General features: G+C 43.1%; 1 protein-coding gene across 2 annotated transcripts in view; it reads right to left on the bottom strand.

Moving 5' to 3' along the window:
* Positions 1–17,979, bottom strand: part of Inpp5f (inositol polyphosphate-5-phosphatase F) — a 95,549-nt gene that overhangs the window by 15,744 nt on the left and 61,826 nt on the right. The window contains exons 1-11 of one of the 2 annotated variants that reach the window (XM_036194749.1): positions 17,138–17,193; positions 16,602–16,730; positions 15,181–15,348; positions 15,013–15,069; positions 11,272–11,470; positions 10,479–10,658; positions 9,590–9,657; positions 5,229–5,353; positions 4,003–4,080; positions 2,609–2,729; positions 1,928–2,056 (exon numbers count right to left, since the gene is read on the bottom strand). In XM_036194749.1, the coding sequence (XP_036050642.1) occupies positions 1,928–2,056; positions 2,609–2,729; positions 4,003–4,080; positions 5,229–5,353; positions 9,590–9,657; positions 10,479–10,658; positions 11,272–11,470; positions 15,013–15,069; positions 15,181–15,288 (1,065 nt within the window). In that variant the 5' untranslated portion in view covers positions 15,289–15,348; positions 16,602–16,730; positions 17,138–17,193. Of the gene's footprint in view, positions 1–1,927; positions 2,057–2,608; positions 2,730–4,002; positions 4,081–5,228; positions 5,354–9,589; positions 9,658–10,478; positions 10,659–11,271; positions 11,471–15,012; positions 15,070–15,180; positions 15,349–16,601; positions 16,731–17,137; positions 17,194–17,979 lie in introns of those variants that run through there. The other variant, XM_036194738.1, reaches the window with a different exon arrangement.

Genomic DNA, 17,979 nt, shown 5'->3' with positions numbered 1-17,979 from the left:
GGATTTGAGACGGCCTCATGTAGCCCAGATTGGCCTTACTCTGTAGCCAAGAATGACCTTGAATTCTTGATCCTCCTGCCTCCACATCCCAAGAGCTAGGATTAGAGATAGGCACCACCATACCCATGAGTAGAGAGGTAGTGACTTAAAGTGACTCACAAACAAAGGAGGCACAGCCTCTTGTCCTGTTCCAGCCCTATTTTTATACAAGACCATCCCAAAGAAAGGCAGTGCTCCTCCAGCCTGGCTGGAGAAAGTGTGCCGCTCGAAGTGGGCTTTGAGATTTCAAAAGCCCCCGCCAGGCCCAGTCTCTCTCTGCCTGTGGATCAGGATGTAGCTCTCAGCTACTTCTCCAGCACCATGCCTGCTGCCGTGCTTCCCGCCATGATGGTAACAGAACCACCTTCTGAAACTGTAAACCAGCCCCAATAACTACTTCCTTTTATCAGAAGTGCCTTGGCCATGGGGCCTTTTCACAGAAAGTTTTAGGACACTGGCCATTTCCTAAAACTGACAATTTTGCTGCCAACACCCGCCCGCGTTCAAGGAGTCTCTGTAGTACAGAAGGAAAGGCATGCATGTGGACTCCAAAGGGAGGAAATGAGGGAGTGCCTGGGGAAGGAATTCTAAAGCTTGCTTTCCTTAATTATTAAAAATGCTTTCTGGAGGCTGGCTCAGTAGTGAAGAGGACTTGCAGAGGACCTGGGTTTAGTTCCCAACACCTAATTCAGATGGCTCCCAACTGTCTGTAACTCCAGTACCAGGGGATCTGACATCCATGGCTTCCTCAGGTCCCTAAATGTATGTGATGCACATAAAGTCACACAGACATACGTGGAGCCAGAGGAGATGGCTCACTTCTGTCATTCCCGCTGAGGGTGGACAGCACCAGTATGGCCTACACAGAGGCCCTGTCATAAAAACAAAACAAACTTTTATATTTATTACTCAACCAGAACCTAGACAAGCTGATGTCTGCTGAGCCCTTGGTCCAACTTACTTTGTTTGGCTTGGGTTTTGCTAGGAATCGACTCCAGGCCTCACACAATCTAGGCCAGTGCTCTACCAAGCAAGCTACACTTTGTTAGAAGAGATATGGTCCTAGATGAAAACAGTATCTTGAAGAGAAGTCAACATAAACCTAATTTAAACACTCAACCACTTTCTACTGCCCATAAAGCATACCCACACACTGAGAATTCGGTTGCCAGCAACTGTATTTACATTTAAGGGTCTATGAAGAATAGTTCTGTAGCCTCTTCAAAAAACTCAATTTATAACAAGAAAAACTAATAAAGTATTCCTCAGTACAAACTGTGTGTCAGGAAACAGTCCACGCCCACATATCTGATAATGATCTGTGACAGCTGGCCTAGTATTTCCACTGGATAACTAGTGGGGCCAAACAGATAAGTGACTTGCCCAAGGTCATTCTTCCTAAGAGGCAGACTTAAGATTCACACTCAGAGAAGACAAAAGCATCCCAGGATTAAGACATGTTTTGTTTGTATATAGTTTTAAGATAAATGCACAGCCTGGCTGTGCACAGGGAGGCAGAAACAGGAGGATCTCTGTTTGAGGGTGGCTAGGACTACAGAGTGAAATTGAAGACAACCAGGGCTACACAGTAAGACCCTGTCTCAAAATAAAATAAAGTAAATGCACACAAAATTTCAGATTTCCAGATTCCCTTGAAAAATGGAAGATGTAGCAACACGGGACCTCAGAAAGAGCAGCCTTCTCCAGAAATGGTATACTCCCCACTCAGGTCCACACAGGCCACCTCTTGCTCTGCAAGAGTCAGACATTCCAGAAAGAAATCAAGTACAAAGACTTATCATCTGAGCCAAGGCACCTTTTTAATCAAAAACAAAGTTGGTTTTGAACCTCAGAGAAAATGATCCACAATGCCTGCTACAGACGTTACCTTCAGAGCAGCTGTCCCAGCATACTGTCTGCTGATAGAGTCACCATTGTTAGCCCACATTATCTGGTAGATCCGATTGCATTTCACAGGTAGTGGCTGCTCTGGGGGCATCACACCTAGTTTTTTAAGCTAAAGTAAACACATTGGTGGGTAAATGATGTATGAGAAACAATAGCATGAAATGTCACTATAGAAAAAGAAAACAAGCTGATCTATAACTTAGGACCCTTGTATAAAAGGAGTGTTTTCAGACTTTATTTCTTTAACTATAGAGGGGTGTGTGTGTGTGTGTGTGTGTGTGTGTGTTCTCTCCTTCCCCCATGTGTGTCCCAGAGATCAAACTCACGTTTTTAGACTTGGTGGCAAATGCTTTACCCACTGACCCACCTCATGGTTCCCTCAGACTTTATTTTTTAAGACAGTCTTGCTATGTATGCCAGGCTTGCCTGGAGTTCTGAATCCTCTTGACTCAGGCTCCTGAGTGCTGAGAGAACAGAAGTGTGCCATCATGCCCATCTCAGACACTTTTGAAAACATAGAGAACTGGCAGATGTGGTGGTACACATCTTTAATCCCATCACAAAATATTTGAACTTTAAAAAGATGTTTCACTATGTCCTCACACACGAAGTGTAAGCCATTTTAAAGTGAATCTTTAGAATCAAATGGACTCCAGGTTACCTGATGCTCCATGACCACTCGTGCGATTGCAGCTTGGACCACGTTGGTGCGATCCAGGCAGTCCATGCAATTAACTCGGAAAATTCCTTCTTGTTTACAGATTACCCCAGCTTGATCAACCCTTGTTAAAAGAAGCACGAGATTAATTTACAACTTCAAAAATGTTTTCAAGAAATTCAACTCTTAAAAATATGGCAGCGGCAGCAGCAGCAGCATTAACTGGCAACTGTGTAGGCACAGCCTCATACGGCAGGCAGTCCCGAGTGCTCTGCAGACTTCACTGTTGAGGTACAGAGAACTTAGTGAAGGATTATCACGCTCATTTGAGATCTCAAAAGCCAACATATGAGCAACTGAGAGAACCAGCGGCTTCCCTCCCTCTAGAGATGGCAGAGCTCCCACAACCACAGGCAGTGCGTTTGCACATGATTATAAACCAGGAGACACTTTAAATACCATCTTGTTCCTGCCTTCCCAACTCCAAGTGGGACCACTAAAACCCACTAATCGGCTTTCCACCTGCCATGGAGTTGTGCAGCAAGCCTCTGCCCTCTAATTTCTCAGGCCACCCGTGTAGTCTTAACATCTAATCAAGTGTTCTCTCCTGGCCTTTAAGACCTTCCCCCCTCCTTACATCTACCTCCTGGAGCCTGGCATCTTTCCCTTCTCTCTGTTAATTTCAAGATGCCTAAAAGCTGAATGAATACCTTTAAGCTTTCCTTCCCAAATGAGGTGGCAAAAGAGGGAGGCAAAATGGAAGCCACAGAGTCAGAGGGACAAGCTTAAGTCCTTTCAGCATGGCAGCAACGTTCTACTTCATTTCCCAGCCACCTAACACTGTTCCCTATCCACGGGCAGCACTACCTGGTGGTGACCCTCACAAAAAGGAAGGAAACTGAGCTGTCAGCATAATGCTGCCGTGTTGATGTTCACTTGTACTAGATGAACACATGATTTCACAGACCAAGATCAAAACAACTTATTATGACATAGTGAGGTGCTTTGAATGAGAACAGCTCCATAGGCTCATAGATTTGAATGTTTGGTTCCAGTTAGTGGAACTGTTTGGGAAGGATGAGGAGGTGTGGCCTTATTGGAGGAGGCGTGTCACTAGGTGGCTTTAAGGTTTCAAAAGCCCATGCCATTCCCAGTTAGCTGCCCCCTCTCTCTGCCTTGTGCTTGTGGCTCTGATGTGAGCTCTCAGCTCCTGCTCCAGTACTGTATGCTTGCCTGCCTGCCTGCTGCCATGCTCCCTGCTATGATGGTCATGGACTCTAACCCTCTGGAACCATGAGTTTCAAATTAAGTGGGTTTTGTTTGTTTGTTTTTAATAAGTTGCCTTGGTCACAGTGTCTCTTCAGAGGTACAGGAAAGTAACAAATACAAATACATACCAACACCACTTCATGTCAAGAATAATGTCGTAAATGGCATCCGTTAGGGTTTGAACATTCTCAAACTTCATTCCTCGGCTAAAAGCCATTCCCCCAAAAAACAAACAAAAACCAATCTTTAGTATTATAACAGAATTATTTTTTAATTTACTTAGGATAAAGGGGGCTGGGGTGTAGCTTAGTGGTAGAGCACTCGCCTAGCATGCACAGGCTTCAGTCCCCAGTACCATTAAGACAAAGGGAAGCTGAGAATGGGGGTACACACCCTTAATCCCAGCATTTGAGAGGCAGAAACAACTCTGTGAGTTTGAGGCCAGCCAGGCTATGAAGTGAGACCCTATCTCAAACAACAACAACAACAAAACAAACAAAAATAACACCCTTAAGATATTAGCTTTTCATTTAAATCACATTGTATTTATTTATTCTGTGTGTATGTATGTTTGGGGTGTGGGGAACACAAGCAATGGTGTGTACATGTTGAGGTCAGAGGACAACTTTCAGGAGTTGGTTCTCTCTACCATATAGATTTTTTTAGGGATCAAATTCAAATCAACAGGCTTGGCAGCAGGCATCTTTACCCACTGAGCCATCTTGCCAGCCCCTTGGGATCTTTAAAGTAGCTCAGAAATCTTAAAAAGAACTGTTACCACATATATATGATTTTAGTACTACTGTATATTAGGGAATTCTATAGCAAATTTGCACTTGAAAGCACACATACAAATACACTGAAGCATTACACACAGATGCCTCTTTCTCCACAACTCTTTACAGCCCAGGCAAATTCACAGGCAGAATGAGGTCTGCAGTGCCTGCCTTCAGAATACATTTAAATGAAAGGTGTCAGCAACACGATTCACTTGTCACTGATCAACCAGAGCGCACTAGGAGTTTATCCAGAGGGACAGGAGTGGCTCACAGTGAAGACAGCCAGCAGGAGAAGGACATTCTACTACCTCTGCCATGAATGTTCTGTACATCCTTCGGTGGCTGTGATCAAAGCCCAAACCAGAACAAGTTCCCGATACATTTTGGAACAGAAAGACTAAATACTTCAGCAACAGCTTACTCAAAGGCCTGGCCAAAGCCCCCGAACCCTTAACAGCAAGCAAACATTACATCTCTCCCTTCTGAGCAGGGAGGAAGGGGCTTCTCCTTCCCAGGTAAGAACAGAGAAGGTGAAGCCCCTTTAGCAGCGGCTGCCTCTCAGGAAGACGCCTTACCAGTGTTCGTGGAAGTCGAAGGAGACGTAGGTGAGCTGGGAGTTGTTGAAGAGCAGCACCTGCCTCAGGTAGGCATCGCCGATAACCTTCTCCCGTCCAGCCTGGTCCACCAAGTTAATGATAACCTGGGAGAGGGAGGAGAGAGGAGAAGCCAAGATCAACCAGACCTCAGGATCACACTGTGAGTCTAACGATTCATTTGGAATACAATTTATAAATATCTTATATCTGTGCTTAGAAACCAGTCCACTCAAGCATCAATTTTCCCATAAGATTTAATTATTTGCTATGTAAATTTAGCCTTTTGAGAAGTGCTGACATCAATGGTAATAGTTCTATATATTTGCAATAACCAACAAAAACACAAAATAAAACATGCTTCTTTTTAATAGTAAGTATTACTTTTTTAAGATTTTTAATCATTTGTATATATGCATATGTTTGTACCCCCATAGGTCAAAAGCATCAGATTTCCCTAGAGCAGGAGTTACAGGCAGTTGTTAGCTGCCTTATTTGGGTACTAGGAACAGAACTTGGATCCTTCTGGACCTCCATGGTCTTGACTGCTGGACCATCTCTCCAGCTCAAACAGCAGGTATTTTAAATAGGTAGAATAACTTTTTTAAAAATCTGCAAACTAAGTATTGTAAAACTACTTAAATATGTAAAAGAAAATCTGAATAGATGGAAATATGTACCATGTTGCTGAATCTCAAGGTCTAATATTGTAAACATGTCAAGTCTCCCCAAATTAATCTATATACTCAACAATCCCAATCAAAATTCAACCATGGACAAGACAGTTAATTCTAAAGTTCATCTGAAAGAGTCAATATTTGGGGGAAAAAATTGGAAAGCAATAAACACAGGAATTTCCCCATCTGGAGTAATTCTGTATATTCTACACAGCAGTTAAGCCTGTGGAACTAGAAACAGGCAACTGACTCCAGAGAACATGGCTGATGGGCCTAAGACATGGGTCCACTGAGCAGTGAAGGGTATGCTAAGCACCCCACTGTGGCAAGCACACATGACTATGTCTGGGGCACTGGGAGAACTGTGTCTACAAGGAAGAGAGATTTATAGCAGCTCCCTGCATCCCTTTAGTGAAACACACAATAAATTCTAGATGCATCTATGACCTAAATGTTTTTCTTCAAGATAAAAAAAAAAGAGCCTCAGGAAGACTTTAAGACTAATTTTTCACAGCTGTAGGTGGGAGCATGACCTTCTAAGCATAATATAAAATTCAGAAGGCAAAAGGAAAGACAGACGGATGTGATAACAGAAAAATTTAAATCTGTACACAAGTGACATTATAATCAAGGGTTAAAAAACAAACAAACAACAACAACAACAAAAAAAACCAACAACAAGGAATGCGCATGAGAACGTGCCTGTCACACAAAATCAACAATTTCGAGTACCATAAATAAGAAAAAAGAAACATGTTCAGTAAACAAAACAGTAAACCTGATACTACAGCCCTGTTAATAGTCAAATGCAAATGTTAAACTACAAAAGCTTTTACCTCCATCTAAGCGGATTTAAATACTAAACAAAGAAAGCCTTGGTGAACACGGGAAAATAGAAACAGGTTCACACTGTTTGTGGGAGTATAAATTGTGTGATCTCTTAGAAAATGTTTTTAATTTACTATTGTCTATGTTGGGTGGGTGGGTACACCGGTTCTTTCCACCTTTCTATTCTGCCATTTCTATTCTCCATTGTTTGTTTCCTAGCAACACACTGGATAAACGTCCTGCTGGTTCATTCACAGTCCTGAGATGGCTGCAAAAGTCCTCCATCAAAATCCAGACACAACAACCGCAGGGGCATTGTTGGTTCTGGTATACCGTTTATTAGAGCAGGAAGCTTCTCCCTATCATACATACATCAGCTGTCAAACAGCCCCAGCCCAAACCAGTTCCAGGCAACAGCAATGCCACACCACGGCTGAGTCACGCTGACCCCAGGCCCCTCACCCCAGAAAGCAATTACCCAGGAGAAGGACAGAGACAAATGAACACTGCCAGGCTACTGCTGGAAACCAGGAAGTGTCTGCTCAGTACACACACCTAGCAATGATGTGAGAGTCAACAGGGAGCAGAGGACGAGTGTGGGAAGATGTAATTTCCTCAGCTTGCGCACCTCAGTATGGCTCCTTTTTACAATTTTGTGTTACATTGAAATATGGCTTATTCTTTTTAATGCTTCTTACAATTAGGAGTATGATTCATGCATGAATCATACTCACATTATTAAGGAACTCAAATGCAGAATAAAACCAAATCATTCCTGACCACATCCAATCCCACGTGCCTCCTCGAACAGTCACCTTGTTCTGATGTTCTGATGGCGCAGTGAGTGTTCTTGCATAAGCACCCTTGACTGAACACATTTGTAGACTTGTTTTCCTATTTAAGTGCTAATTGCTCTCCATCCTTTCCCGGATTTGATGTTTTTCATCTTTTTTCCTTCAGCCACCCCAGTGTGTGAGTCATGGCTTTAATTTGCATTTCCCTGATGGCTGGTGAGATGACGTACCTTCTCATATGTGTTTTTGACCTTATAAACTATCCTTTTACATAAAGACTCTGTTCAATTCTTTTGTCCAGCTTTCTTTTGGACTGTACATTGTTTTTAATCGGTTTGGAAGATACTTAAACACACTGTAAGATATAAGACCAAATCCTAACTATTAAAGATTTATTTTATGTGTGAGTGTTTTGCCTACATGTATCTATTCGTTATTACATGGGTACTACAGAGATTACAGGCACATGGCATTGTGCCTGGCTGCACAGGAGCTCTGGGGACCACACCCAGGTCCATGTCATACCTGTGCATTGTGTACTTACCCATGGAGCCATCTCCTAGTCAATACTTTTATTTTTATAGTAAGTATTTCTTTTTTGTTTTGTTTTGTTTATTGAGACAAGGTTTCCCTATTTAGTCCTGGAACTCACTATGTAGACCAGGTTGGCCTCAAACTCACTGAGATCCTCTTTCCTCTGGCTCCTGAGTGCTGGGAATAAAGGCGTGTGCTACCACACTTCTTTATTTTTTTCTAAATGATGTGTATTTGTGTATGTTTGTGTGGGGTCTGTGCATGTGAGGACAAGGAGGCGTCATATCCCTCTTGGAGCTGGAGTAACAGGGTTGTGAGCCACCTGATGTGGGTGCTGGGATCCAAATTCAGGTCCTCTACAGATCAATACACACTCTTAATCACTGAGATAGCTCTCCAACCCCAAAATAACTATTCCTAGATGAGCACTGCCCCTTTATAAATGACTAATAAAATGTGATAGACAGTCATAGATTTAAAACACCACAAGAGAACGTAACGGCTTTTGGAAATCCTGCTTATGACTCAAAGTCAGAGACACACTATGCTATCCTCTGACCTTTCCCATTACAGTCCAGAACCTTTCTCAAAATTATTTTTTAAATGATTTATTTATTTTTATCTTATATGCCTGCATGTCTGTGTGAGGGTGTCAGATCTCCTGGAACTGGAGTTATAGTTATGAGCTGCTATGTGGGTGCTTGTAATTGAACCTGGGTCCTCTGGAAGATCAGCCAGTGCTCTTAATCACTGAGCCATCTCTCCAGACTCAAAATTATTTTCTATATGCTAAATGGATAGTGGGTATCAAAAAAAAGTACAGTTACACATTAGCATGTTTTATTTTAATTGATAGTAACATCCAAAATGCCTGTACCAACTTATGCTGCTGCTAACAATATTTGCATTTCCATTTTTAAAAGCAAATACCTGCCTTTAACTATTTTAAAACTTTCTAAATTTTAATATGATTATTAAATAATAATAGTTTGTTCTTTTTTAATTTCTTTCTTCCTATCCCCTGAGACTATGGTTGAAACATTGGAAATCTAAATACTAACTGGGAAGAACTGAAGTCATTCACCACAGAGCCTTTCCATCCATAAATCAGGAACTCAGGATTTTTCTCTCCTTTCAGTATTCTGCCTTTGAGACAGGGTATCACTATATTGCCAGGCTAGCTGGCCTGGAATTCTCTATGTTGACCAGGCTGGCCTTGAAAAATGACTCGCACGTCATTACACAGTCAGATCGGTCATTCCTAATAGATGGGAGTATTCCTGAGAAGCCTTTCTTAGTCTCAATGAATGACAGCATCTAATCTACCCTCTACAAACATCCTAAGGGAACTGGCTCCACAGTCATTCCTAGGGATATTGAGAGTATTCTTAGCTTAGTGTGCTTAACCTTCATGCTAAATATGACTGTTTAATTATGAATAGTAGCTTGGTTTTGTTCATGTAATTTTACATATAAGGAAAAATTTCTTACTACACATATCAAAGCCCACCTGTTTTTTGTAAATTTTCAGTTGTTCTTCGAAATGGGCACAGAAATAGTCCACCGTCTCCTTCTCACCTGCAGAGAAGCAATATGAGATCTATTTCTCCTTCCGGGGTTGTGACACTCCATCTTTATACTTACTTTTTTAATAATTTATTAACAGTTTAAATGGAAGACTATCTAACCATCATTTTAAACAAAATTTCTTTCTTTCCACTTAGACTGAGCTAAAATATATCAGAAAGTGCCATCTGTGAAATTATAAACACACATGTACAGGTACATACATGCACTTGTGCACACCCTACCTTTCAGAAAAGGTTTCATGTGACATAATAAAATAAAATAAAAATGATATTTGGTCCTAAAGTTAAAATATTCCAAGAAATTAAATTTTAAATGTTTCCAAAAAATTGTTTAAAAGCTTTCAGAAGAGCCATCTTAAAGGCATCTCTCTCACTGACTTCCTGTGCACTACCCTTTCGTTAGCACACCCCCTGCTTCTGCAGACCCTGGCTTCAGTCATCCTTTCCCGAAGTTAACTGTTCTGGAAGATAAGCTTCAAAGCAGCAGCAGCAGTTCCCAAGCTGTGAAGTGAGGAGCTCTCCTGCATAGCTGGGGAACCCCAACATCCAGGAAGGACTCAGTCCTGCCTCACCCCGACACACCTGTGAGGACACACCGCCACAGTGAGAGCCGTGGCTCTTGCTGCTGTTGTTGCAGGGGATTGAACAGGGCCTCCAGCAGGCTGGTCGGGAAACCAGACCTCAGCCATCCCAGCCCTGAGAATTACTGCTTGGAAATGGAACAAATTGACACCTTTCTGGAACATGATTTTTCTTTTAAAAATTCTCACAGAAATCTTCATTTGCAAACCAAATGATTGATGTGCTTACTTTTGTCTAGCCGAGGTCTTGGATTATAGCGATACCCAACCTGGCTCCAAAAGACAGGCACAGAGCCTCGAGTTTGAATAAAGGACAGGGTGTGATTATGAACGTGAATTAACTGCTCAGTCTCCACATAATTTGCCACATTTCCATTTTTATCCACTCCTCTTCGTTTATAACGCATTCCTGAAGGAAAATTAAACAGAAAGCAGCAACAGTTACAAAAACAGGCTTAGCTTGGCTGAGTGTCAAGCTGTGGCATGCATACATGTGATATTCCAGTGCTCTGGAGGCCGAGGCAAGAGAATTTGCAAGTTCGAGGCAAGCCTGGGCTATATAGCAAAACTCTCAAAACAAAAGAGCCCTGCACTCAGTCTGACTACATTATGCTTCCTAATTGAACGTCTACAGGAGAGCCTTGGCAGCCTACACAGAAGAGACAGGTAAACAACAGCATATCCAAGATCACAGCTGTCCCCATCACTGCTAAGTTGAACCCCCTGACTCAAAGACAATGGTTTCCCCCAAGGGGTTAGCTCTGGAAGGCTTTATCACTGGGACCCAGGCTGGAACCCTGCACTCAGACACGTCCACGTGACTTTCTTATCTTCAGTATGCACGCTGCTGTTCTGTCTGATTTGCTAGCTCTTCCTGCTCCTCTCCTGTGGAAATCAGTCTCTAACTGCATCGCAGTACTGGAGTTTGCAGCTCACTGTGCTTTCAAGTCCATGATTGTCATTTGCGTTTCCACACATCTCGCTTGCACTGGATTTGCATGCTCTCCCAGCCCCCCACTCACCAGCTCTATGCCTACTTCTGCGAGATATGAGAGCCACTAGAAAGCGCGGGTGAATGTCATCTACACAGGTGGACTCCTGAAGGGGGGTCTCTGGGCTGCCCTTCTCCTCATCAGATGACTCGTCGTAATTAACCACCAGTTCTTCAATCTGCACAAAGCCCTGGATAATGGGGATGATCCAAAAGTCCACATCCGGAGTCTAGAAGGAAAATGAATGCCATGTTGTTTATATTCTGCACAGCACCACTACTTGCTTAAACCCAAGGAACAGTCAGCACAGACTGCCGTCAGCCTGCTACAAACATGAGCCCTTTCTCAGCGCCATTTTCTACTCACTGAACAAAGGGGAGGGTGAGAGCGGAAGGGCCTTCCCTTTTCTTTACAACGAGTTTCCTAAGAGCTGACTGGCAGGGAACACCGCACAGGTACCAGACTGCTCCATACAAATTCAAGCTCCACCACCCACAAACCAGTGACAGAAGCTCACTCACCTCACTAGGCCTCAATGTCCTCCTCTGTGAAATGGGACTACTACTGCCTCATACGGCTGGTGTGACTACTGAACAGTACATGTAAAATAAAGCACAGTGCCTGCCACAGAGGAGCTAACAAATGTAGCTCTTCTAAGTACTCCTCTTGGTAGAGGAGAGCAAAGCTTTCAAGTTGATTTTCAATTCTCAATTGCATTAGCCTATAACAAAACGAAATCAATCCTGATCATTTCATTACAAAACACAGTTTACTCTTTAAAAAGAACAATTTAAAAACTACTTGTTTATTTTTATGCATATGTGCCTGCTTGTCTATATGTACACTAGGTACACACAGTACCTGCAAAGGCCAAAAAGAAGGTGTCAGACCCCCTGAAACTGCAGCTACAGGGGATGGTGAGCCATCTTGCAGGTGCTAGGAACCAAAGCCAGATCGTCTTCAAGAGCACGCAGCCTTTAACCACTGAGCCATCTCTCCAGACCCCCTACACCTTTGGCTTTGGAGACAGAGCTCCACTCTACAGCTCAGTCAGGCTGAGAACCTTAGGTGGTTCCCTTTGCCCCAGCCTCCCAGGCACTGGGACGGTAGGTACCTACTACCAGGCTGTTCCGTCCTCATCATGTGTGGTGCTGGGAATCAAACCCAGAGCCTCGTGCATACCATGAAACTCTGCAGCTGAGCTCTGCCTCAGCCCCAGCTTTAGACAATCACTTGCTTCACCAGCCTACAATTCAAACAGTAAATGAACAATAAAAAATATTTCCATAAATGTCTCATTTCCGATGCCCTGTAATGTCAGTAGGAGAGCGCGGCTCAAAGTCAGAGCTCCCTTCTCCTGTGTCTTTCAAACCAAACACATTCAGACTTTAAACCGAGGACTGGGAGGTGGTGGAAACATGATCGGCTACATATTAAGTTTGAAGCCATGAAACCCCTGTCTCAGAAATACCAGAATAAGACGGAGAAGCCTAGTCAGCACAGAGCTTCTAGTTAAGGTAAAGCCAGGCATGGGGCACAGGCTTGGAATCCTAGCGCTGGGAAGGTGGAGAGGTGGCTCCCTGGGGCTCAGTGGTCAGCGAGTCTAGCCTACTTGGTGCACTCTAGGCCAGTGAGAAACCTTGTCTCTAAATAAACCAGGTGCCTGAGAAATGACATCTGTGGTTGTCTTCTGACCTCCACAGGTACACACATAAATGTGCATTCGTGCACACACACAAATATACAATTCCAAAATAATAATAAAACAAAACAAATACTCAAAATATTGTTTGTTTTGAGATAGAGTCTCCCTGTGTAGCCCAAGTTGGCCTGGAACTCACAATCCTCCTGTCTCAGCTTCCAGAGTGCTGGGATTACAGACATGCCCATCATACCCATTTTTCAGCATCAGTTTCAAGTCTACCCCCCTGCCTTCACAGTGTTCTTCGGGTCCCACCCACTTCATAGCTTCATTTCGTTCTTGGTTCTCCCTATTGGGTCTTCAGAAGGTTAGGGTTGGGAACAATGAGGAAAGAGCTGCCTGTGTTGACCTGTATTCATCACTTACCACTACTCCTCACTGCTTGTACTTTTGTTCTAGCAATAAATCCAAGATTCTTGACAGGAACACAGAAATACAAGTTGTCAAATGTCATCTTTACCCTAAGTCACCAGCTTTAAATAATAATGTGAAAGTGCCCAACAGAAGCTCTCTAAACACAGAATTCCACATTGCAGCATAAAGACAAATAATACTCATTATAAACACCCTTATTTGTCACCCGTCACTTAATTTTGAGGGTCACAGTATGACCAGTATCAGAGAGCTAAGAACAACCTGAGCTGAATTCAGTCTCAGTAGAGACATACTAGGGATCTGTCTGAAGATGCCACTGGATAAAATGTCAGTAACTGTTATGAATCACCAGCAAAGAGGAAATGAGAAGAAAGAAAATAACCAAAAGATTAAGAAAAAAATAACAGATGACCACATTCCATTACTTTGTCTAGTGCTCAGCGTCGGAAACCCATAGCTTACAGTAGCCCTCGGGCGTAATTCTCCAATATATGTGACAGGCTCTGATGGTTAATGTTCAGTCAACTTCACTGGGCTGAATCACCTAGGAGATGAGTCATGCCTCTGGCTGCATCTCTAGATGCTTCCAGAAAGAATTAACTGCAGAGGAAATGAGCACCTTGAGTGTGGGAGGCAATCATCCCACGCTGTGAGGCCCAGACAGTATGAAGGGGGAAATGAATGTCAGTAGTCCTCTCTCCCTACATCCTGGCTCATGACAAGATGCTGTCCTGACATGATGATGTACTGAATTCTCTGAAATCATCAGCCAGAACCAACCCCTCCTCCCTTAATCTGCCCATCCCAGACATCCTGATCACAGTGAAAGAACAGGCAAGATGGCTCCGAGGGGAAAACACTGCCGCACGAATCCAACGACCTGAGTTCAATTCCAGGACCCCACAGTGAAGAGAGAGGCCCAACTCCAAACAGCTCTTCTCTGACTTCTACACATATGATATGTTAGGGCATGTGTGTGTGTGTGTGTTTGTGTGTGTGTGTGTGTGTGTGCGCGTGCGTGTGTGTGTGTGTGTGTGCGCGCGTGCACATGCGCACGCACGCACACCAATAAAAATATGTAAAAAAATGTAAACAGTCCAGAGAGAACTCCATGCAATCATCTCCCCATTCCTGTAGTTTCTTCTAAATATCTCTTACAAGAATCCCTTGCAGTACTGGTCAGGCCTTAAAGATCCATCTAATCCATACCAGAAGACAAAGCAGAGTGTGGTACCATTACAGAAAAGTGGGCTTCTGCATTTCCAATGGGTGTAAAAGCAAACACGCTCATCTTTACAGGAACTCTGTGGACATTATTGGTCCATGGGCTACTACTCTCATACCCTCTTTTTCTGGAGATGGGCTCTTGCCACATAGCCTCGTATGCAGTTGAACATACTTATAGAACCCAGAGGACCTCAAACTTGGGACAAATCTCTTGCCTTAGCCTCCCAAGTGCTGGGATTATAGGTGTGTGACATCACACTCAGCTAACCAACTGCAGAAGAAACAGGCTGTCTGCAGAAGTGGTGGAACTGTAGAGTGCCTCAGAGAGATGCCTTCATTGTCCTTAGGTAAATAATTCTCTTCAGAGCGGGGGAAACATCCTAATAAGATCTCAAAGTTCACCTTAATGTAAGGAATATTTGCTTAACAACAGCAACTAACAGGGGGTCTCAGAAGCATCTACTCACACCAATCTCCGTGAGATCTTGGATCATGTACTTATTCCAAAAAAACCGGTCGTCAACCTAGAAAAAGTGGAGGGAAAGATTCAGTTCAGGAGTCATTCCTTCAGTTTCCTATAAAAGGCAAACAGACAGTGTTCCCGGAGCAATACTGTCCTGCACTGTGAGCTGTACCTTCTGCCAGAGGGGACGGCCATCCCTCTCTCCAGTGCTCTGTCTCTGCACGGAGTTGGTCAGGTCATAGGTCAAGCTATAATAGAAGGACTCTGAGTCCATGAACATCTTCAGCAACTCCTCAAGTAATCGCCTCTCCAACTTCTCCTTCTCTTTACTTTCCTTAACCTGTAAGAAGTCAATCTGTCAGTACAGGAGTCACATGTACAGTTGTTGTTGTTGTTTTAATGTTTATCTCTGTCCTTTCTTTTTTTAATAAATATTTTTATTTTATAATTAATTTAATTTCACATATCAGCCACGGATTCCCCTGTCCTCCCTCCTCCCACTCCCCAGCCTTCCCCCCCCTACAGACCTCCCCCCATTCCCATCTCCTCCAAGGCAAGGTCTCCCCTGGGATTCAGCCCAGCCTGGTAGATTCAGTTGAGGCAGGTCCAGTCCCCTCCTCCCTACACCAAGGCTGAGGAAAGTGTCTCAGCATAGGCCCTAGGTCCCAAAAAGCCAGCTCATGCACCAAGGACAGACGGGTCCCGGTCCCATTGACTGGGGGGCCTCCTAAACAGTTCAAGTTAATCAACTGTCTCACTTATCCAGAGGGCCTGGTCCCGTTCCATGGGGGCTCCTCAGCTATTGGTTCACAGTTCATGTGTTTCCGCTAGTTTGACTATTTGTTCCTGTGCTTTTTCCAATCATGGTCTCGATATCTCTTGCTCATATAATCCCTCCTCTCTCTCGCTGATTGGACTTCTGGAGCTCCACCTGGGGTTTGGCCATGGATCTCTGCATCCACTTCCACCAGTCACTGGATGAGAGTTCTAGCACGACAGTTAGGGTGTTTGGCCATCCGATCACCAGAGCAGGTCAGCTCAGGGACTCTCTTGACTACTGCCAGTAGTCTATTGTGGAGGTATCTTTGGGGATTTCTGGGGACCTCTCCAGCACTTTGCTTCTTCCTATTCCCATGGGGTTTTCATTTATCATGGTATCTCTTTCCTTGTTCTCCCACTCTGTTCCTGATCCAGCTGGGACCTCCCACTCCCATAAGCTCATTTTCCTCCAAACCTTGCCCTCCTCCATTATCCCCCCTCACGTCCAGTTTGCTCATGTAGATCTCATCCATTTCTGTTGCTGGGTGATTCTTGTGGCTTTCTTAGGGTCCTCTTTACTAGGTAGCCTCCCTGGAGTTGTGAGTTGCAGTCTGGTTATCCTTTGCTTCACATCTAGTATCCACTTATGAGTGAGTACGTACCATGTCTGTCTTTCTGAGTACCTCACTCAGGATGCAAGACTTCAAGTAAGGACAACTTCAAAAACACAACAGTCTTCTGATACCAAAAAAAAAGCTTCCAGATTAATTTAATTACCCGCAACTTACGACTAATCAAAGATGGATTCAAAGTCCATGTCAATCAAACTCTTACTTTTTTTTTGTTGGGAGCAGACACGTTGGATTTGATATTTGTAAATGTCTTCAGTAGAAACTTGGAGTCATCAGGAGATGATATAATCTTCTCTGGCTTGTTAATTCCAAAATGATGCTTCTTACAGAGCTAAATAATTTTTAAAAAGGATGACTCATTATTAATTATTATATGCTTTAGATGTTCAAGTAGGAGTCTGGAAGGGAATGCTACTGCTCACACATTGGTGTTAAAAGTAGACCCCAAGAGTTAGCAAAGCGACTAAGCAGGAAGAATACAGCTATGGTTTCAGTAATTAGGTTTCAAATAAAACACAAGGATACAGGTAAGGATATACTGAGGACTTAAAGGCAACAAGCCCAGGTTCAGAGCACAGTTTACTCTTATCTAACATGTCCAAAGGATACAATGTTCTGGTTGAGGTTATTAATATTTTCAAAACTGGCATCTAAGAGCAAAACATTGCAAAATACACATCTGCTATGCCTTGAGGTCATTACAAACATCTGTGTTAAATATTCATTTATGCTAATTACCTGAGTGTTTTGGTTGAAAAAAATGTCCTGAGTTGGCTCTACAGGGACTCTTAAAAGCTGGACCTTTCAAAACTCTCTCCTCCTGTCTTTACACACAATAATGAAATCAGCAAATAACATGATTTGGGTTCAGAGATTAGTCAAATTTAAAGAGCAGTAATTAGGGGTTATTAAAAAAAGGTGCAATCCAACTGGCAAGTTAAGAGGAGGGGACATGAATACGGATGTGTTGGGACAAGAACAGGGACAGACAGCTCCAACAAAGGAAGGGCTGAGAGTCAATTAAATGCTTTATTTTATACGCTGACCAACAGGGCAACAGAACAGTAACTAAAGACAACTGTCTTTGTTTTTATTTCCTTCGTCTGCTTTTATCTGAGCATTGACTTGGGCCCACCACTATTCCTTAGCTCCTTATCAAAAACCCAAGAATTCTGAGAACCGAGCATTTATTTTTAAACTTTATTAAAAATTCAGTCAACAGCCACTGGAGAGATGGTTCAGCACTTAAGAGCACTCCCAGAGGACCCATGTTCAATTCCCAGCACCCACATGGCTGTTGGGAACTCCAGTCCCAGAGGATCCAACACCTTCTTTTAGTCTCTTATGGAATGCAGGCATACATGCAGGCAAAACAACCATACACACAAAAAAATTTTAATTAAAAGAGTGCATTTATAAACTATGTCCTGAGACTATGTGACAGTCATCATTTACTATTTAGCATAAATACTTATTTATGAGTATTTAGCATAAATACTCATGATTCATTAGGAAATATTAATGTCTTGTATTGTAGGATATGGCTTAGATTTAGCTGGGGCATAGATAATAGATGGAAT

This window comes from Onychomys torridus, chromosome 1, assembly GCF_903995425.1.
Source record: "Onychomys torridus chromosome 1, mOncTor1.1, whole genome shotgun sequence".
In the NCBI taxonomy this organism is placed as follows: domain Eukaryota; kingdom Metazoa; phylum Chordata; class Mammalia; order Rodentia; family Cricetidae; genus Onychomys; species Onychomys torridus.
The sequence above is the reverse complement of the archived record's forward strand: the minus strand, read 5'-3'. Positions and strand labels throughout refer to the sequence as shown.